Raw genomic sequence first — 23365 nt, 5'->3', positions numbered from 1 at the left:
TTTCTCTTCTTAGTTGACCAAGTTTACTTGGTTTAAGAACCTTGCAACCATCTTCCAATAGTGGCACTTTTTAAGTAGTGCCCAGGTTCCGTACATAGGTAATAAATTTCTTTCTCTGTGGACTTCTTAGCTTTAGAAATGTCTTTTTACTGCTTGGGAAAGAAAGGCTTCTTGATTTGAGCACTGTCCTTAGATTTGTACTCAACAAGGTTTGCCTTGGACTTAAAGTCCCTTGCCAACTAATTTTCCATGGCCACATCTTTCATTTCCCGGAGCCTACTCTCTTCTTATATCCTAAGAGAGCTTTGAACTTGAACAAGAACAAGATCCATCAAACTTCTTATTTTTCATTTTCTTTTGGTACTCTCTACAGGATGAGGGTAACTTATGAATGACAGCTCCTACTTGGAAGGCTTCACTCAACTCCACTCTGCAGTCTTTACGTTCACTAACGATAAGCTACAACTCATATACTTGACTAAGTATAGGCTTATTTTAGTGAATTTAAAGTTGCGAAGGATGGAAATCAAAAAGTATCGGTTGCCTAACTTTGCAGTTTTTTGTTTGATCTCCAACTCATTTCATGCCTCCTTTGTTTGGATAAAGATTGAAAGTTGGACCAAGGTGATCTAGCACGGCATATACAATTTTTAATTATTCTTTTTATAACTGACTAGAACACTTACAAAGGTCAAATTACAATAAATTCAACTCAAAAGAAAAGAATAAATAAATAAGTTGGTTCTCACTTGCTACATCTATTTAGAACTTTCTTTTATTGAATGAAACCAACACAATGCTTTGTGGGAATAAGAAATAAAATACTACAAACCATAAAGCAAGATGCCGAAATATTACCTCAACTGGACTTAGTACACCTTACACCGGGTCTCCCCTACAATGGCACATGGTATCAAGTGTCAATCTCGGAGCTTCCAAATATAAGAAAATCTTGGCTAAATCTCTTCACCAAAATATAAGAGCAATAACTATTTGATTGAATCAAGGCCTCAATGCCTTTGGCAATTTTATGAGTGGGGTGTGCCCACCTCTATTGTCTTTTATGGGGTTGTGCTCCCTATCTTTTTTAGAGAGATGAGACTTTCAAGAGAGAGAGAGAAGAAGAATTTCCCTGAGGGTGGTGTGCCATCCTAGAGAGTTTAAAGAGTTTAGAGAGAGAGAGAGAGATTTTGGTCTATATAATGAAAGGTGAGGAGGCCCCTATTTATAGACTTTTCAGGAATTATGGTTCCATAAGGATAATCATTCTTGTAGATTGATCATGAACAATTGATCATAGGAGACATGTGGGGTGAGAGATCTCAGTTATTTAATCCTTGAATCAATCATCATGATTTAAAGGATGATGTTGAACTTTATCCTTCAATTTCATAAACCGTTATCCCATCAAAAATAAAATATAAAAAATATCTATCTTTGTATAAATCCCTTTGATTTATACTTGTTCTTTTTAGAAGTCATAATCTCTTCAGGATTTTATAAAGCATATCTTACTTATTTATATTCCTTTTAGAAGTCCTGATCTCCTTAGGATTATATAACATATCTTGTTCGTAATTGACTTGGTCAACAAGACATGATCCAAATCAATAGATCCTAAATAAGTGGATCTCAAAATTGTAGAGAATTCTCCACTTTAAGTGCAGCGTGCCAACTAGGGCTCCCATAGTGAGCCCCACACACATCCCAATGGGACCTCATCTATTATATTAATTTTTACAATAAGAAAATTGTTTTTTAGTAATTGGAAAATGAATTTGATTTTTCTCTGATTGTTTAAATACTGAAAAATTAAATATTTTTATTTTATACATTTATTTTGTAAAAATAAATGATCTAGAGACTCGTAAAAATTTAAATAATATTCTAAAAATCAATTAACATCAAAATAAATAAAACCATATAAATTTGATAGGAATAGGATTCTTCAAGGTTTAGGAATTCATATTTCTGAAGCACTTCATCTTTTACTGTTGACTATAATCCACACTTGTTTATCCAAACTGACCTAGCAGTTCCAATGACCCACATACCACTGCAAGGGTTTATGATTGGGCTACCAAAGTCAACCAATAGGAAAAGAGATATAATCTCAGTATATGGATTACAAGTTCTCCCCTAGATAGGAACAAATGGTCACCAAGACCAGATGCAACCACAGCTCTATGGTGCATAGGGGTTCTCTCGTACATATGCATGTTGCACCCTCAATTGTGTATTGCTTTCCTAATACGACTATCATATGCACATGCAGTGTGATGGTTCAGTGATGTGGCTTTGACCCTCGTCTATAGAAGTTATCCATCACACACAAGGGTCATATAATCCCTTGACTCACTCCACTAGGCAACTCCAACCTCATCAAGGATTAATCCATAAACCCTCTTCGATTTTATTTTATGCCCAAGTATTTAGGGGTTTTCCAACTCGATTGACCTAGCTTATCAAGCCAAGTCTGAGTATCGGCATATAGCATTTGCCTATCATGGTCTACAAAGAACAACACTCCTAGTGAGTTTATATTCCACTATATTATATATTGATTACATGCTCTCATAAGGTCTTTAATGGCCACATAAACCATAAAATACTCATATCAAAGATGGGATCTATGAGTGCATTGAGGATACGTCATTTGCATATGAAGTCGTCCTCCATCCACTTCTAGCAGAGTTTGGATTGCTCCTCTCATTATTGTGCTTGTTCCGTCAGCTCTCTTTCAACTTGTGGTAGCTGCTCCGACATTGAGTTAGTGAGAACATAGACAACATCGTCACCAAAAATAAAAGTTTTTGTTGTCATCTTTGAAAGTTCAACCCAGTGTTTAAAAAAACGCCGAGTTGAACCAGACTCGCCTGGTTCGACTCGAAAATCGCCATGGACAGGTCGAATCGGTGAAAAAAACGGGAATCGCCCGGTTCTAGAGAGAACCGGACGATTCTGTACAGTGACTCGCCGATTCACTGTACGGAATCGGCGAGTCCGTACAGTGAATCGGCAAGTCCCGTACCGAACATTTTTTTTTTTTTTTTTTTTTTTTTTTTTTTTTTTTTTTTTTTTTTTTTTTTTTTTTTTGTAATCCATGATAGATTTTTTTGTAATACTTGATCTATTTTTTTGTAATCCATGATCGAATTGTTTTTTTTTTTTTTTTTGTAATCCTTGATCAAATTTTTTGTTTTTTTTTTTTTTTTGTAACCCATAATAGAATTTTTTGTAATCCATGATCGAATGTTTTGTAATACATGATCGAAATGTTTGTTTCTTTTTTGTAATCCATGATCGAAATGTTTGTTTTTTTTTTTGTAATCCATGATCAAATTTTTTGTTTTTTGTTTTTTTTGTAACCCATGATAGAGTTTTTTGTAATCCATGATTGAATTTTTTGTAATCCATGATTGAATTGTTTTTTTCTTTTTTTGTAATCCACGATTGAATTTTTTGTTTTTTTTTGTTTGCTTTTTTTTGTAATCCATGATCGAATTTTATGTAATCCATGATCGAATTTTTTGTAATCCATGATTGAATTTTTTGAAAATTTGTGATTTTTTTTTTTTAATCCATGATCAAATTTTTTTTTGTAATCCATGATAGAATTTTTTGAAACTTTGTGATTTTTTTTTTTTAATCCATGATCGAATTTTTTTTTGTAATCCATGATAGAATTTTTTGAAAATTTGTGATTTTTTTTTTTTAATCTATGATTGATTTTTTTAAAAATTTGTTATTATTATTTTTTAATCCATATTATTCAAAGAGAAAATGAGAGAGATAATGCTTTTGAGGCCACCCTATCCCAGCCATATTATTCACATATTGAGTCCCAACAGCAACAGTGTAGGGATGAGCACGACAGGGCGGCAGGTGAGCATGAAGGATGGACAATCTTCGGGGATTTTAGATTGGGAACACAACAAAACACTTAACACTCAGGGATTTGGGAATAGTCAGACGCCTGCTAATATCGATGATTCGTTTTTAGATCGAATCAATGAATTGTTAAACAAATTCAATCAATGGCACCAACGTGACCAAGAAGAACAATAACGTCGTCTATCATTTTATTTTTAGATCATATGTTACTAATTTTATGCTTTATTGTAGTCCATGTATGTTGATACACTTATTCCATGATAATTCTATATTTATCCTTTTGTGTGATGTAAATTAAATGCTGAATGGCGGTTCTTGCAAAGAAAGAACATATCAATATTCGCATATTCATTCAAAAACATGAAAATTCTTAATGGAGTACCCTCATTTCTTATTGAATTCCTAAAAAACAATATTTATAATGAATTTTAATAATTAATTTTTTCGGATTTTTTTTAAGCTTTATTCTGACCGATTCACCCGATTCCCGATCCGGATCGCCGATTTGCCGATCCGGATCGGTTTTTTGGAAGCCCGATCCGGGTCACCGATCCGTTTTTTAAACCATTGGTTCAACCCATTAAAATGGTTGATATTCACAGCTTTGAAAGACTCCATTTTTACCCGAAATACTGTCTTGCGTTGTTGAAAATAGAGGGTGAAACGAGGCAAAAGATAAGGATTATAGGAATAAAAGAAAATCCAATCTCTCTTATCCTAGGCGCGATATAACGCTTTCTCAAAGAAAATATTTGCCCTTTACTAATATAAACCAATATGCATCCAAATTACTACCAGGCAAATTTGTCCTTGGGATACATAGGAGTAGAGGATTGAGGAACTATATTATCAATACAAATGCACAAGCATTACAAGATCTAAAGCATTAGAGTTGCCTTCTTTCTAGAGAGAAAAAATTAACAGAAAACCACTTAAAAAATTTGTGTGAGCATTGAGTATCAAAAACAGGAGGAAACAAGTCCATATTTATAGAGAGATAAAGTATATTTTCACTTTCATGAGTGATCTCAAAAGTCAAGAGTTGCGACTCTTGAAATCTCAACCGTCAGTGCGGCGTGGTAACTCTTGGAGTTCCAAACAATAACCGTTGCCATGTGCATGTTCAGTACATATGTGTCTTCACCTATAGACCATAAGTAACGGAGTGCCACCAAACCATCAGAGTTATGCATAACATACATGTCTTCACCGATAGACCACAAGTACAAGAGTGCACCAAACTTCTAGAACCATGTCTAATTACCAGAGGGCCACAATCACCAGAATGCACCATACACCGAAACCATGCAGTGGGGCATAGTTCACTAGAATGCACCATCCGCTGGAACTACGTGCACGTTGGGGTCACTATGAAGATTCACCGAAGGCTAGGCATTCACCAGATGGTGTAAACCACTAGAGGTCACTCTTTCAGAAGAATTACATCTAGCGGCAAAAGGATCAACGAGCCACAAGCATGACCCATGTGCTTGGCGAAGGCACATGCATCAATGCAAACCGCAAAGTAGGGGATGCTACGGGTGGGGTCCGGTTGGACCCGTCGGGTCCCGGTCCGATCGGGTCCATTGCCACCCTCACTATGAGCTTCTGTTTTTACAGCCTACAATGGTGAAAAACAGAGAACTGATATTTGAGGGATGGGCAATTAGAGAGAGAGAGGCGTTTGAGATCCAGAGTGAGAACTATGTATCAAAGAAACTGAGAGAGTGAGAATTTTAGAGAGGGAGGATGGCAATAGGGTTTAGCCGTTTGGGGAACCAAAAGAAGATGAAAAGTATTGAAACAATTTTAGAGTTGGGGCTCTAGCTTTGGGTAAACTAAAATCCAGGTATTCACTGGGTCGGGGTATGGCAGGACCCGAACCCGGGACTATCCGGGTATCCTTTGTTGGACCCTACCCCCATCCGCAAGTCCAAAACTTGAACCCATATCCGGACCCGTGTCGGAAATACCCGGTGGTATAGGTTAGGTCTGGGTCCATTGCCACCCCTATCTTTACGTGACCCCACGTACATATAGATGATATGTGACTTATTTCTCAATAATTCGTTCTGAATAGATGACTAGGATTGCTCATGTCACAATGTCACACTAAAAAACTGTTTTTTTTTTTTTTAACAATACCTTTTTGAGAGAAATTTAGGGTGTCCCATCTTCTTATTGGGGCAAACCTAGAAAAAAGAAAAGAAAAATATTTGTCATGAGAATAAGTAACCAAAATTCCCCCAAAATTTCAAGGGGTATTCCAGTAATTTTCTGTAAGAGAAAATACTTTTTTTATTATTTTTATCATGTACAAGGGGTAAGCTCAAAATGATGTGGTTGAAAGTAGTTTAGAAAGATATGGAGATTTATCACTTCATTGAGGGTATGGCCTTTAATAGAGCAGTATAGCGGATCAAGATTCGTGTAGCCAATCCCGATTAATGGGAAAAGGTTATGATGATGATGATAATGATTTTTAGCATGTACAACCGGCAAATGTACGTATGCTGCAAATTTCACTACGAAACAATTTATAGAAGAAAGATTAAAAATAAAATACTTAGAACCATTAAATCAAGATCTGACGCTCAAGAGCCAACATGTAATATTGTTACTCAAGGCATCATGGACATGTACTCTTGTCTAATAGTTTCGAGTTAAGTATCACATATATAGTATATATGGGTACATTCACATATAAAACTTTCCCTAAAATAAACTTTTACAAACAAAGTTCCGCCATAACTATTCCAAGTCAGCTTTATACTAAATGAAAAGTGTTTGCTAAGTCAGCCAACTCACACTATTCTTTTGCGGTGTCCATACAAAAAATATCTCAAAAATGTAATTTTGATCCAAAATTTTAGAGTTTAATGATCTCAATCTCGATCTAAATTTAGAATGCTCTTTTTTTTTTCAATGCATTTCCATCGTGCCAAACTTTTTTAAGTCATGATTTTTACTAGGCTGAGGCCCAGCAGCCTGAGTCGGCCGCGTGGGCGGCTTTATTTGAATTTTTCATATCATGATTTCACGGTTGATTGATGTTCTCTCTAGCCAACTTTTCACTGTTTTGCTTTTTATTTCTTTTTGCATTATTTCTTCCATCCTAAGTATTTTATTTTTTATTTTTTTAACAGTACTTCTTCCATACAATGGACTAGATTGCCGTTGGCCATGCTTACTAGGACTTAGGCTACAAAGCCCCCTGGCCTGATGGGCTCAACCTTGAAAAACTAGGACCCGGGCTACAAAATATGACATACACTAGGGTAGTATGGTGTTTTTTCTTAATAAAAAAAATCTATTAGGCCCAACTCTCTAAAGCCACCTCCGCTCAATCTGGGCTTCGCTCAGGCCTGGGCTTGCTAACCCTAAGTTGATGGCGTGTGTAGATGCCACCTAAAACCATGATTTAAGGGTGTTTTTTCATATTAAATCATTTATTGAAAATATGAAAAAAAAAAAAAAACAAAAAAACGAAAAAAGTTGTCAAAAAATCACCACTCATTTTAAGGTGCAATTTGTATAAGGAATCAATCTTAAACAATTAAAATATGGTGCACCTCTAAATCTTATTAAAGGATGCAGTTTGGGTGTCAAAAATACATACGATAGCCGAAAAATCTATTTTCAACCTAATTATAAAATTAAAAGCTCTAAAAAGAGTATAGATCAAGAAGAGCTATAGACATTTAAATTTTTTGAGAATAGATGGACTAGATAATGTATTGGAAGGTGTATTACTTTTAGAACTTGAGATTGCTTTCTTACTCATATTCATCCATCTCAAGGTCGAGATGATGTTGTAGGGTTTTTCAAGGGAAAATTACAAATAACCCCTAAGGTTAGACATTTTATACAAGTTACTCCAACCAAACTTTTTTTCATACTTTTTTCCCCATAATACACTTCTATAGCAAATATCCCCAAATCAAAAAGTTTATTTTTTTGGAGGAAAATGCCCTTCCTGTATACAAGAAATCATTTTGGCCAGATGACGTTGACTATCATACCCAAGTAGCAATTGTTGGATCGCACCATTGAATTGTCGGACCCTTGCATTTATGTCGGACCGAACTTTGAATTGCTGGACCCTTTATTCCAAAAAAATGACTGTCGGACCGCACTTTTCAACTGCCGGACCCCTTTTTGTTCTATTAATTTTTACTGTTGGACCACCACTGTTATTTACCGAACCGACATTACACTGCCAGACCGCCCTAAAAATATGCCGGACCACCTTTTCATGGGAAAGAAGTGAGAGAGTCATGGGTAAAAGTAAAGGAGAGTAGTTTAGACTTTTTTTATTTTTTATTAGGTTGGGAGGGTATTTGGTAGAAAAGTGTATCTTGGAGAAAAAAGTGAGAAAAAAAAAAAAAAAAGGTTGGGTAACTGCATAGAAGGTCTAGTCTTGAGGTTATTTGTAATTTGCCCATTTTTCAAAATCAAGAAGGTCTAGTCTTGAGGTTATTTGTAATTTGCCCATTTTTCAAAATCAAAATAATATTTTTGGGTGGATTTTTGAGGTGCACTTTATTTCTACAATATAAAGTTGACATTTTATATAATCTTTTTTTCTCGCTTTAAATGATGGTCAATTTGTAAATAAATTCCAAATACAATTGCATATTTCTAATCATAAACCAACTAAAACTCCCTTGTGCCTAAAGAAAAAAGTCAATAACATCTAGCAAAAGAAAACCAATAACAAGGACAACCAATACTTAACTTGATCCAGTATCCACCCAACATGAGAGAGAAAAGGAACATAGGGGTCTGAAGAACAGCAAATTAAGGCACTATAACCATGAGGGTATTGCCTGTAATAAGAAAGCAAACGGGGTTAGGGCTAATACCTGAGCATCCCCACACTCTTTGCTCCTGCAACCTCTATAAAACCCCAAAGTTTTGTCCATTTGGAGATACAAGCATGGATAGTTCCAGCTTTCTTAGGTTCTAACATACCACCATATGCTCTTCTTAGAACTTTAGGGACTTTATTGGGACCCTTCTTAGAACCTTAGAGATTTGATGCTTTTTATTGGGGAATATTATGGAATCCCCCAAGTAGCATTCTCCCCAAAAAATACCCTGGGTGGAAAAGTCTCATGTACTCATGATCGAAAAACACAGTTTCTTTTTTTTCCCTTTCCCCCAAATGCACTTTGCAATATTATATAAGACAAAAATACTCTTATTAAATAAAAATTAAAAAATTAATTTAAAAGCAAAGAAAATCTCGCTCTCTAGACAAATGGAGGAAAAACATTGTGCTACCTATTTAGAAGAACAAATGAAGCATATAGAATTTTACGAACTATCGAGGTATTAAACTTCTGAACCACACTACGAAAGAGAGTGGTTAAGCAGCGACTAAGATGTGAAACGAGTGTATTAAAAAATCAGTTCATTCCATCCAAGTAGGTCAACTATCGAAGTTATTTTTCTACTTAGACAACTATTTGAAAGGTTTAAGACAAAGGGAAAAGACTTCCACATGGTATTTATTAATTTAAAGAAAGCATACGATAGGGTACCTAAATATTTAATTTAATAGGTGTTGAAAAAAGAGGTCGCCAGAGGTTATATTAACATAGTACGAGATATGTATGTGGGAGCGAGTGCTAACTAGTGTATGGATAACTGATGGAGAGACAAATGAGTGACATTGTACATCATGGGTCCGCGTTGAGCTCATATCTCTTTGTTTTGGTTATAGACCAGTTAAACAAAACACCTACAAGACGAGGTACTTTGGTGTATATTATTCACGGATGACATAGTTTTGATCAATGAGACTCGAAGCGACGTTAATACAAAGTTAGAATGTTGGAGGGATGCTATAAAATCTAAAGATTTTAAAGTTAGTTGAATCAAGACTCAAAATACGAAATGCAAATTTAGTAATGATAAGAGTAGAAACGAGGAAGTAGTTAAGATCGATGATTAAGAAATACTTAAAAGCTATTGTTTCCAATATCTAGGGTTGATAATCCAAGAGAATTGAGAGACTAAGAAAAAGGTTACACATAGAATTAGAGTTGAATGAGCAAAGTAAAGATGTACATCTGAAGTTTTATGTGATTGTCACATACCATTGAAACTGAAGGGAAAGTTCTATAGGACAAATATAAGACCAGCTATACTTTATGGGACAGAATGTTGGGTAGTAAAGAACAACATATCTATGAGAACAACATATCTATGAGATGAGCATAGCTAAAATGAGATATTGGGATGGATGATTGACAAGACCAAAAAAGATAGAATTCGAAATAAATACATACAAAGGAACTTAAGTGTGGCTTCAATAGGCAATAATATACTGAAGTGGGGTGTAGACCTAATACAACACCATATAGGATGTACAATTTGGTTCAAGTGGAGGGCTCTAAAAGAACAAGGAGAGCCTAAATGAACATGGATAAAAGTATTGAAATAAGATATAATGATTTTTGGTCTTACTAAAAGTAAAAATACTTGATATAGAAAATTAGAGAAACATGATTCATGTAGCCAAACCCAAATAATTGGACATCAAATGCACATCTTTACTTTGCTCATTGAACACTAATTCTATATCCCTTCAGTTTTATATGATTGTCACATACTAGGGAGATTGAGAAAGAGAGATATTTGTGAGATAGAGATTTGCCTTGTTTTTGGATTTTCTAATATTCATTTAATAAAGGCATTTTCATTATAAATTGTACCAAAAAATGCACTTACAGGAAAACCGAATTGTTTTGGAGTAATGAGTGTGGAAGACTTTTTAACCGGAGGTATTTAAAGGAGAACATTATAAAGAAAAGTATATAATAAGACCATTTATCTTTGATACAAGATGCTCATAATTAATCTTGACCACTCGATATAAAATTGAATGGCTCCATGTATTTCATTGACCAAGCTCAAAGTTTAAAAGAAATTTTCTCAAGCTTTATGAAACACCCAAGCTCTCAGATTTCACATCAGATGGTTATAAGTAATTACAACTTCCTTGTGTCAAAGGTAAATTATCTCATTATATACAATCTCATATTATAATGAGGATAATCCACAATTTTCCCTTCTTTTTTTTTTTTTTCCATGAAACTTAGAATTTTTTTTTTTTCCATGAAACAGAATGGGACTACTGATGTGAACCAGTGTGTAAAATGTTTTGTTTGGTGCAACTCTTTAATAAGGTGCCAACGAGTTTTTGGAAAATTTATTCAAAGAAAGATTAGATTTTATTTGTTGAACAGAGCTAATGTAAGTTAAAGAAGGAAAAGAGAGAGGTCCTTGAAATTACCTTTTAAGACCTTTTAAGAATGTTTTGTTTTGGAAGAATTTGTAGTGACTATGGCATAGAAATAAAGAGAGACTGCTAGAATCCTAGGGATGGATGTAAACATGGAGTGGGAGAGGGATGGCTGAATATATAAAAGAGTTAGGATGTTGGTTTTGGTGGAACTTTTCAGCAGTGGGAGACCCAAGTTCTACCAAATGGACTTCCACATTTGTTGCACCCTTGTGGAAGCCACAAGATGGACTGGCAGCTTCCTCGCTTCCTAAAAATATTTTTTAATAATATTTTTAAGAAGCCACCCCACACATACGACCCCAAAATGCAAAATAACTTGATGCAGGTTGCAGGAATCTTAGAAGTGGCCATAATATCTTGACAAAAATGCAAATTTCAATTGCAACACAAGGGTAAAATTTTGAACACGTTCTAGCAGTGGTTTTTCATGATCGTCAATGTCCAACAAATTCATTATTATCATGAGTTTCTTTTCAACTAATTAAGATTTTTTTTTCACCTAATTAAGATCGGCTACATGAATTTTGATCCACCATTTTACTCTATCAAGAGTCATCTCTTAAGTGAAACCATAAGCTTTTTTATATTTTTTCACTACTTTCAACCATGCTTTTTTAGACCTATTCTTTCTTTTTTTAAGCCTATCCTTGTTCCTTTTTTTGCCTTCCACTTGAACTAGCTCGTACCTCCTAATAGATGTTATAATGGGTTTGTGCCACCCATGGCCAGCCCACCCAAATCTACTTTTTGTCATCTTATCGTCTATTGATGCCACGCCTAAATTCTCCCACATGTATTAATTATGCATTCTATCCCTTCTTGTTTTGCTACTCATCCATTTCTACATCCTCATCTCAACTAAGTTCGTATGTTGTTTCTTGACCGCTCAACAAATACATTTTCAAAGATTTAACATTTAACCATTCCTTCGTTAGAAGTTATTTTAAACATGCAAATTTGTGCAAGGAAGGTGTCGGTCTTACGGAATGAATTTCTATCCAAAAAGTCCTCAATTTGATTGTGTTCTCATCATCTGTCTGATTGGGTTCACATCAAAAATTTATATATCTGAACATATCCATGACCGTATCGCATCTTTCCAAGCATCTTTCCAAGTGAGCTTGGAAACCTGCCTTCGATATGGTGCCGAATGCTGCAATTTATCAAATGTGCCATTAAGATATGTGCACTTTCTAGGCATAATCTAAGGAAACAAAATGAAGATTCCAGTAACTTGTGAAAAATTCAGGAGCACAATGTCTAATTGCGGAAAATGTGGAAATATATATTTCTTTCCAACAAAGGAACCGAACATTTCTTAGTAACTCCCCAGATTGATAGGCTTGAATGAGGCATCCCATCTACTAAGAATTGGTCCCTGAGAATACATAAATATATACAGTATATAAATATATATATATACTTTCCCGATTGCAGAAAAATAGAGCATCTCTTCTATGCATTTTGCTAGGGCAAGCTGGCAGCGCCGTATTCTCAATCTAAGGAGGATACAATTCCCATAGTGCAACAGTAGTGTCTTCAGATGAAGATGCCAACAGCTTACAATCAGTTGAAAATGACACCGCGTTACACTGCAAAAATAACATCTAGTAAGGGCCAAACAGTTTCTTGCAGATCAACGTGTTGATGTGTGTGCACACTAAGGATAACATGAAAATATACATATTTGCCTTTTTTTTCTAATAGAGATCAAAATCATTTAAATGATTATCTTATCACCCTCAAATCATTCAATAAACTATTTGCAATACCAGAGGCAGCCAACCCTTTAATGCAACTCTGTTGTAACATAAGACCAGATGTTTATCAACAACAAATACAATAGTTTTATTCCTAAAATACAATGATAAAAATATTGCCTCTCCATATCTCAGAACCATCACATGGTCTGATGAACATCTCCCAATGCGCAGCAACTTCTCACATGATCTTTGACTTCTCTAACAGAGAGAGAGAGAGAGAGAGAGAGAGATTCCTAGTGAAATGGGAGAAGTTTCTATAAAGTATCTCTTACAGAACCAATAATATATTTGGCTATTTGCCACTCCTGAAGCATGCATCTAATGGTAAGAAAAGGTATTTGGCCCTCTGATCAGCATTTCCACAGGTGAAACACATCCACTTGGTTGGTGGCTGGTCCTAAACCTTTACCTTGTATTGTCTAGCAAAAATATGCACCCATTTAATAGAAGATTATACATATAAAACATGTACTTATGCCACAGACGTGTTTTGTGTGCACAAAAAGAAAATCTGATTGATAATGTTTTTCTTTTTAATAAATATGTATAAGACCAGTGGGTAAACGGAAAAAAAAAAAGAAGAATTTCAACAGGAATGGCAATAACAAACTTAAGGGGTCAACTGAAGCAACCAAATCTTGGAAAGAAAATTCCTACTGTGTTGGATAATGAACATGAGAAAACACTCAGATTAATCACTCACGTGAAAGCAGTAATATAATAATATATCAGAGCACAGGACTTCAATAATTCTGCTGAATAATTATCCTAAAACAATTTCAAAGTCATCCTAGGGACATACCGTAGCACTGTGATATTTCAAGATTGCTAGAGCCTTCCCATTCCGGTAATTATAGATCCGCACCCTGTTCGCAAAAATCAGATTGTCTAGTATTTTGAGATGTCAAATTTGTTATGGGATGATGTACATGCAAATATCCTATGAGATTCTAATATGGAAGTTAAAGATAATGCAGTAACCAGTCACTGACTTTAGCTAACTAAGCAATAACGTCACCCAGTAACTGAAATCTCAATTGAATTCAAATTTCAATCGATTGAATAATCTGAACAGAGCTGCTGAGCTACATCATGCGCAACCATACAGTGTGTGTGGGTATATATAGGCATGTATTTCACATCTAAATAAGCCAGTTTAGCTTCCCAAGTGTACACCTATTAATTGCATAAAGAGTGTAAGTTTTTACATTCACATGCACACACAAACAAAAGTTGACCCCACGCATTTAATACCAAATTATGGCGAAGCATATCCATTTCCTTGTAGTTTAAAGCATAGTATTCACAAATGCATGATGTTTGTGAACTAAATAGTTCTCCATTGTTATAAATTGTGACAATTTAAGAGATGGGACATCTGTAGATGAAATTTTGAACAAAGATTTAATGACAGATCAATGGATTGTATTCTGTAGACTAAACTTTCCCCAAACCTTAAGCCGTACCTATACCTAGGCCTCACTATGAGTTTGATTAGTGATACAGAATACTGGAGTTTGATAATTCTAAGTAAAGATGTAAGCTGAACATTGTATTGCTATGTAAACTCATACTTTTTTGAGAAAATGAGAGGAAAAAGATTAGAAAATAGACTACCAACCTATGATCCCAACCAGCAGTTGCAGCAATTTTGTTGTTGGCTCGAATTGAGCAGCTTGCAATGCCAGGTTGCCCAAGGCTTATCTCTTTCCTATTCAGACAGGTACCCTGTAACAAAGACGATTTGAACAAGATGTAATATATATCGAGTTAACAAAAGAATGGAAGAGCTAGACACTTAAAAACACTTGGTGTACTTGCACATTCCCCTACCATATGATGATCCAGAGAGAAAAGCATTATTTTGTTGTCAGCAGCTCCAGAAATTCCACCAGTACAGGCTCCATCCAGGGCTAGACTTAACACTGAATATGTGAGATCATTAGAAGTTGCCAAGTTGCCGAGGAAAATAAGAAATTCTTCAAAAATAGATAGGGTCATCATTGATGCTAAAGAGATATTTTCAGTAGTTAAATAGCTAACCTGGCTCCGAGTGAAACTTCACCGAACATACTGGGACCTCTGGGCTCCGTAAATCCCATAACGCAATACTCCCATCTTCATAACTGCAGCGTCAGAAACAGTACTCAAAGAATAATCCATGGCCAAAATAACTAAGGAGCACTGGAGCAGAATTCTTGATATCAACAACATACTTTTCTTGTTTTAAACACCATCAACCATAAATTTCCTCAAAAAAAAAAGAAAAAATACCCACAAATTCACACTAAATATAGGCTGCTTTTAATTGGTTATATAAATTACAGGAACATGATCCAATAATACAACTTCTTCAAGTACATAGAAATAATCCTTCAGATATCAGATATCTGCAAGGTTTTATCAACAAGTCCTACCAATTCAAGATAACAAGGGTAAGAAAAGGAACAAGTGCAAGTGCTTAGAAGTACATATTGAAGAACTAGAATCGGTAAATAGAAATTAAAAAACCTGATATTATCTTACAGGGTTTAGAAAGTGCTGGTTCAACTAGAACGGGTGGAGTCAAACCATAGTTAAACTTCTCCAATACAAAACAAAAAACAAAATGAGGATTCAAACGACACCCAAAGGGCACTGGGTCGGGTCTTGGGCGGAATCGGGCAAGTCACCCAGTACCCCTCCTTCAAGGTAAAAAGATTTCGTAAAATTGCTTTTTTTAGCCTCATTTTAGAAGTTTCTCCTTTGGTTATATAAATCTGAGTTCTCCTTTGGTTATATAAATCTGAGGCTACAATCAGCCCTGTTTTGACTGATTGTAGCACCAAGTGACTTCTATTAGCCCCTAGCAAAGGATTTTTTTTTTTTTTTTTATTTTGACTATGGGTTGATTTTCTGGATTAAAAATCATCATTTGTTTTAACCAAAAACCCTAAGCTGACATTTTACAAAGTCCTCTCTAAATTGTCAACTAAATGCTTTGAAATATATATCAATTTGTTTGTCTTTGAGTTCTCTATCGAACTGCTATGGCAATTTGTTTCATAGAAATGCAAAATAAAAGAAATTAAGAGCCCAAGTTTTCGACATTTTTTGAATCCGAAATAAAAAATCTTTGATTTCTCTTTCATTTTTCATCCAATGCATTCAAATTTGTTTCAAAATGTTCCTAACACATTTATCCACAAAAGGCCAAAGAAGGTTTTTAAATCAAAACCAAAAATATGAAACAAAAAAATGATTTTTGTTATTCTTCGCCTTTTTTTCCACCATTTCTCTTTTCAAAGGTCATTTTGATTTGATTTTTTTTATTTTAACTTTGATTTATACATCCTATAATATGAACCCATTTTTCTTATTTTGTTTGGCCTTCTTTTCTCTTTCCCTTGTTTCTTTTTAAAATTTTAACCAAGTCGACTGGTCCGACTCGCCAAGTCGACTCAGCCAACCTCGACCCAGCTGGCACCGGGTTTGGATATCTGAGTTGGGTTTTTAAACACTGTTATCTTATTAAACTATGTAAAACTGGAACTACTGGAAGCAACTAATGCAATGATCTCATCCATCACATCACTTGCCTAACCTATATGACATGTAATCAAATGCACTCAAAACAACTGCACTAGCAACAGTTCACTGCTTCAACAAAAAACAAAAAAAAAAACAACTGCACTAGCGCTCAGGAGCAAAATTACTGAAACACTGAATATTATGCAATACCCACACCACTCCTAGTGATAATCATTTCCCTCCTGTACATCATGTGCAGGAATTTGCGTAGAAGTTTTATGTTTCAATATTCCCCCTTAGGCCAACAAAGTGACCAAAAACATCTCCCCTTGAGAACCACTGGCCACTCTTGAATAAGCCCTTCATGAGATCTGTATGCTGAGGATATAGTCAGGTGAAGGAATGATTGCACTAAAGAAAGTCTCTTCAGGGTAAAGTTAGAAACCCTAAGGTCTCCCACTTCCATCATGCAGGACAGAACGTTGACCTCAATGTCCTAATCAAAACTAAAAAAGAACACAATGGCATATAAGTTCAGCATTAGTAGTCTGTGGTATGGAGCTCTTTCGGCCAACCCCTTTATTACAGGTTGAAATGCCCCACTTCCAAATCACATGAAAATAAAAGAGTTAATTTCCAACCATTAGATTTCCTGTTCCGTGTGGTCTTTGGCTTGCCATGAGGCCTAGCCTCCTTCCAAAAAAGTAAGTGATTTAAACCAAGATCCAATAATCTCCAGTTTTGATTAAATCTCCACCTGATGAAAGAAAATTTCCATGAAGATTTGCACTTGGTTATTTCTTCAACCCATTAGAACTTTGGAGTCATACACAATGCCTTATTCGTTGTACTCTGTGAAGTGTGAACTTATATTTCACAAATTAGATTCAATTCCCCGATGGTTCGGAGAATTCATCAATCATTACTCGTAGAAAAACATCCAGCACTCATTTGGACCCATGTTCCTCTTTCCTCAGCAAAACTGTGTGCTCAGCATGATTTTCATACAACTAGGTAGAATCCATTTATCCTATGGATTCTATGATAAATTAGAAGTCAATACCCATATTCATCGAAAACCAATCGTTATTATGCAATCTTCAGTTACAATTACTGAATATTTTGGCTTTTCTTGGTTCCAAAATCAGAATAACCTGTCCTGAGACCCAATTATTTCAAAGAAAATCCAATTACCATTCAATGAAGTTGCATATTTCTGACTTATAGAACACACTTGATACATAATGGCAATTCCAAAACATCAAAGGAGCTTCTTTCCATATATTTCAAAAAGCAAGACATACAACAATCAATTCATATGAATTATTTTTTATAAGGAAACGGTGTATATAAGGTGTCAACCTTATACTAGAGGAAAAAGGTTGTTCCGACGCTTGAAGATCCTCTAATTGATGATCTCCAATACAAGATGTATAGATATAAAAAAAAAAAAAAAGGATCCCAACACCTAGAAATAGTGCATCTTGTAACACACAATCCAGACCGTTCATTTTCAAAAATTTCAAGTGTCTTTAGATCTGCTCGTTCTGCAAATAATTTTTTGAGCTTTAAATTTTACAATTATGGCAAAAATAATTTTCAGGCCATCACAAGAGTTTCCGGCACCGAAACTGCATCTTTTGGCAGTGTTTGGAGGTGTGTCGTATTGATTATTTAAGGTTGGCACCATATACAAACCGCACCCCTTTTATAATTGTAAATACTGTTATGAAAACAAGGCGAAGAAGCAAAAGTTGCTACATTTTTCTAGAAAGATACTGCAGAAAATTGATATTCTTCTAAGGACATAGCACAAACCCGGCCAAAACATTCAGATAACCTTGTGCTTGACTGAGGTAAAATGCCTGAACAGCCATACACATTCCTGCCACAAAAATGAAAGCCATTTTATTAATCTATTTCATTCAAGTAAAATCATTTGATGAACTTTTTTTTTAAGTAAGAAAAAAAAAAAGAAAAATTAAAAATCTAGTTCAAAGATGTCATCACATCTATGAAGTTATGGTATAGAAAAATATTAAGACAAGCAAAAATACAGAAATTTCTCCAGGGTCTTGTATAGGGCACGCTGTATTAGGGATTGCCTTAATTTTGTACTTTCTCTCTCTTGTATTATTATTAATACAAAAGTCAACTTTCTCAAACAAAACATACAAAAATTTCTGGGTCTAGAGAAACTCCAATACAAGCTACATTCGCAATAAGCATATCCTTCAGTCAATAAAACATGACTCCTGCAGTTAAAGAAGAATAATGGGTAGTGCAACTATAAAAAGACTGCCCTAATATCAAATATGTCCAATAATTCTCCACTGAAATTCATAAAAGATACACCAACAATGTTCAAACTCATTAGATGATTGCAGCATGTTATAGTCATTATATTTTAGGCTTCTGAGTCCATCTTTCCTCTTGGATAGACAAAAGAATGACGAAAACTCAACATACTTGCAAGAACATAAAACCCCAAATATCCCCAGTGATCAAAAGAAAGCCAAATTCCAACTTAAACAATAAGCACGCAATACCACTGCATACAACCATAACCTACTAAGCAATAACAAAACAATAGAAATCAAATGTCTGGTAGAAAAGACAAAAGGTGAGACCCTGGATTATAGGACTTCTCTAAAATGAATGATAATGAATTTGTTTGACTGATTTTTACTTTTTCTTTGGATTAGCATCCAATTTGTGTAATCAACCACTTGAGTTCATTACTATATATATAGGGCTAACAAGGGAAATGAAGGACATACATAGAATATTTACATGAGTAATAAGGTTAATCTCAAAATAGAAAACTATTCAAATCAAGAAATTAATCAAATCGGTATCATTGGGTCAAGTGGAGGTAATATGTTAAAAGGAAAGAAGATGTTAGCATATTTCAAACCAAGAAATGAATCACATGATGCGGAATCATCTTGCATGGAAGCTTTTCAAGGTAATCCATGCAGGTTTTTACTTTTCTAAGAATTTAAATTTATCCATACTTGAATTTCATTTGGCGTGGCTCCAACATGAAAATACTCCTAGATAGATACTGTGCCTATACAAAGAAAAACTTAATTAAAACATGTTACTAAAAAGTAATTAGAAAGCATAGTTCAATACATGGACACTAGAAATATTTTGACAACAGAGAGACCAGGTCCAATTTTCCAAAGCAAGAGACTAATCCATGTAGGGGTTTCAAGTAACCAATATTTAACCATCAGACTTAGTGTAAAAAGTTGGCCATCCAATAGGTGAAAGACAAACATTTAAGTAAATAAGGACTTCCCAATAGATTAATATTTTCATGGTGTTTTTACTGTGAGAAGATTATCAAAGGTTGTTCTTCACATGAAACAAGGGTCACCAACCCATTATGAGAAATCCCAAAGGTCATTTAAAGAAAGGCCTGACTTCAAAACTTATTCAAACCTACACCCATAGATATGGCATACAAAGAAAGTTTAAGCTTCATCTGTTCATTGTTTAAGAATGCTTTAAGCAAGAGAGTATGAGGTTTCTCTATCATGGTTTAGAATATGACAGAGATATGAAATGAGTACTGAACTGCTACCAAACTGCAGATTACAAGATATCATATAGACTGTAAGCAAACCTTGTGACTTCTTAGAAAATTCTGATGAGCTTGAATCATAAATTTGAGGAAATAACGCAACCTTTTGTGCATTATTAATATCCCAAATCTCGACCTGCACGAATCATAAATGCCTAACCATATGTGGCAATGATATGCATGCACCAACTATAAACAGCTTAAAATAGGAGTCCCACCTGAGAGGGATGCTCCCCTGCTAGGGCCATCAATGTTGGACCCTGGTCACTAATGACTTCAGTATCTGTACCATTCAAGAGGAACATTACATCATGAAAGTTTTAATAAATGAATTGTGTTCAAAGGAAAGAGAGGAAAAATATGGCATTACGATAAAGAAAAACGTCCACTGCAAAATAAACAAGTGATACTCTCTAGATAGGTGAGTATAAATACAAAGCTATTGTGTAGTGTTGATCTAGAAGGTGTCCGCAAATGCCACAAGGGAGATGAAGAGGTTGTGCAGAGAAGTGCATATTTTTTTATCATAAGACAAGCCTTACTGGATGTGAGCAGTCATAATTTTCTCTAGTCAAACAAAGGTAGGGGTCCACTAGGTCCCAGAATTTCAACCCAAAAGAAAAATGTTTCAAGGGAGCCAATATAAAGCACTCTTGAAGAAAAAAGAAAGTCATTGTAGCTCACATTGATATTGGACCCATAGAACACCCGTTTGAACTTGCAAAATATTCAAACCTGAAATGCATGAGAAGTTTTCTGTTCCTTCTTGAGCTTTTCCATTGCTAATGCCATCGTGATATTCCTTACACAATGATGTCTTCTCTTTTGGTTCACAGTTCTTGTCATAGTCTCCCGGTTCATTCAATTGATCAATTGCTCCAGAAGATAAATTCTTCCCCAATTGTGGAGAACAAGTGGGCGTCTTCGCTAATGAAAGCTTGCAAAAATGGTAAGAATTTGTCTTCAAAGTAACCAAGGGAATCCTAGCCAACATAGACAAATCAAATGAAATACAATCACGAATCCACTGTAAGAAAGAAAATGTTTTCATTGTAATAAAATGCACATGCAATCACGCATAATCCACCATGCACAAATGCAAATTGAAAGAATCACAAGATTAGAAACCCCAAAAAGATATCAACATGAAATAGCATACCTTGATAAGCCTCCATCACTGATATCCCAACATTTTACTGTCCCATCTCTACCTTGACTGTGTCCAAGCATGAAAGCATAAGCAATAAACCCGAACTACCAAGCTTGCAATATTTTAAAAACCAAACAACGCTGAAAAAGACAAACGAATATAAGAAAACAAATAGAGACAACTCCTAAAGCGATGCTACGATTAGAAGCAAGGCGCAGAAACAGAATTCCATGGACAGTTTCTTATACTAACACTGAACGAAGAACAAATCCTCGGGGTCATAACCTAATTCCGTGGAACCATTTGTCTCAACATCTAGATTGTAATTCACAGTCCATGGTTACCACACACACCCAGAGAGAGAGAGAGAGAAAGAACCTGAGGATTTTGTCTCCAAGTGAAGCATTGGTGGCAACAGTAATGATTCCAGCCGCTCCAATGTGTGCCCTAAATTCTCGCACACAGAGCATCAAAATCAGAAGGGAAAAACACAACAAATCCACCCAAATAGAGCCCAAATCAATAGAGAAACATACCTCGAAGAAGAAAGCGTCCTATGCTGAATTGTGTCCCACAACCTCAGCTCACCGTCTCCAGTACTGTATTATTCAATCACGGCCCATATAATCGATCAATTCAAATCAGCAAAAGCATAAAGAAACAATACCCCATAGACAAAATCAACCTTCAGAACACAAAACAGATGAAATAGTAAAAAAAATGGCCATGGAAGTGGGGAATTGACGTACCCAGCAAAGAGAATGGGTTTAAAGGGATGGAAACAAACGTCAGTAACTGAAGCGCGATGGCCCCTCAGAACTGCAATAGGATCAGGAGGGGGACGCTTTGCACTCATTCTGTCTAAAACCCTAAACCCAAAACATTCAAAGGTAAAGGGCTTACGGATATTTGAATCGTCGAAGGAGGCAATCAAGCTTTATGATTCATGGGGAAAAGGTTTCATGGTGAAATTCGGTTTACTAGAAAAAGGAGTTTCTATACTAGCTTCTGGGTTTTGAATAGTTTGTTTGCACTTCCCTACTGTTCAGATTGTTAGGTTTCTTGTTTCACGGCTCAAAATCCATCCATATCAAAGAGAGAGCGATATTCTTCTCATTCCTGAGTTCAAAGAAATGCCAAAAAAGGAGCCTCATATTCATGGTTTGCGACCTGCGAGTTGTGTGCTATATAGCATGTGAAGTAAACAATGGCTCCATGTACTCAAATATTAATGATTTTGATATTTATGCTGCCAGTTGCACTTTTTAGATATTTAAAATAGAGAAAGCTTTCTATATGTCATTAGGTATAGGAAATTTATAAATGCCACCCCCTCTATATGTCATTAGGTATAGGAAATTTATAAATGTCACCCCCTATCCTAGTTGTTTGATTTGAATAGGCGGTTAAGATGAACTTAAGAACAATGTCATGCCAAAACAACATTTTATTTTTATTTTTTTATACGAATCGTATTGATAACAAATTTGAGGCATCAATCCTTTTATAGCCTCCGAAAATTTTTAAAAATGTATTTTTTAAAAATAAAATAAACAAAATACTCTTCAAAGTTTTAGAGCATTTGGGTTATTTTATTTTTATGAAAATATTTTAATAGTATTTGTTTCACAATTTCAACGAGCCCTAAACCAGAAGCTTCTAAAATAAATAATTCAAAAAAAAAACTTATTTCAACAGGCCCTTAACCATTTATTTTGCTCTCTCTAACTTTCTCCTTCTCCTCTCTCTCTCTACCCTATACCAGTATAATGCCCATTTTTCTCTTTTCTTCTCGTCACACTTCTCTCTCTCATGAAAAAAAAAGAAGGGAAAGGTTTCTATGCTTCCCTACAGCATTGAAGTTCTATCCTCCCTCCCCCTACCATCCAGCCATCTAATTTTGATTAAGGGTGTCACTCACCTTTTGATCTTAGATCCGACGTCTCAAAGTATTTTATTTTTTGTTTTTTTATACAAATTGTATGAATATGAAATTTAGTACGTACTATCTTCTCATTGGGACGTACCTATAAAAATATTAAAAATAATTTTTCGATAAAATATAATAACCAAAATACCCCTTGAAACTTTTAGGGGTATTTTGATCATTTTATTTTATTGAAAATATTTTTATATATTTT

At 35.0% G+C, this 23365-nt stretch overlaps 1 protein-coding gene across 10 annotated transcripts; it reads right to left on the bottom strand.

Moving 5' to 3' along the window:
* Positions 1-12414: 12414 nt before the first annotated feature.
* EMB2757 (Transducin/WD40 repeat-like superfamily protein) lies at positions 12415-22100 on the bottom strand. 10 transcript variants are annotated; one of them, XR_016040508.1, is made up of 14 exons: positions 21974-22100; positions 21761-21823; positions 21603-21671; positions 21234-21290; positions 20759-21057; positions 20293-20357; positions 20117-20210; positions 19500-19555; positions 18301-18367; positions 15016-15098; positions 14806-14897; positions 14594-14700; positions 13775-13838; positions 12415-12801 (listed from the first exon to the last, which is right to left on the bottom strand). XR_016040508.1 is itself a non-coding variant. In XM_020663901.2 (13 exons), exons 4-13 carry the CDS (start codon positions 21302-21304, stop codon positions 12709-12711), a joined length of 1035 nt encoding a protein of 344 aa, XP_020519560.2. In that variant the 5' UTR covers positions 21305-21364; positions 21603-21671; positions 21761-21823; positions 21974-22100; the 3' UTR covers positions 12415-12708. The 10 variants fall into 10 exon arrangements, 4 of the variants coding, with proteins under 4 accessions (XP_020519560.2, XP_088702586.1, XP_020519559.2 ...); XR_016040510.1 differs by having other exon boundaries at positions 20810-21057; XR_016040507.1 differs by lacking the exon at positions 20117-20210.
* Positions 22101-23365: the final 1265 nt, after the last annotated feature.

Source organism: Amborella trichopoda, chromosome 9 (genome assembly GCF_054954075.1).
Source record: "Amborella trichopoda isolate Santa Cruz 75 chromosome 9, AtrichopodaSantaCruz75HAP2 v2.0, whole genome shotgun sequence".
NCBI classification, from domain to species: Eukaryota; Viridiplantae; Streptophyta; class Magnoliopsida; order Amborellales; family Amborellaceae; genus Amborella; species Amborella trichopoda.
Note: the sequence above shows the minus strand (reverse complement) of the source record. Positions and strands in the feature narration are given on the sequence as shown.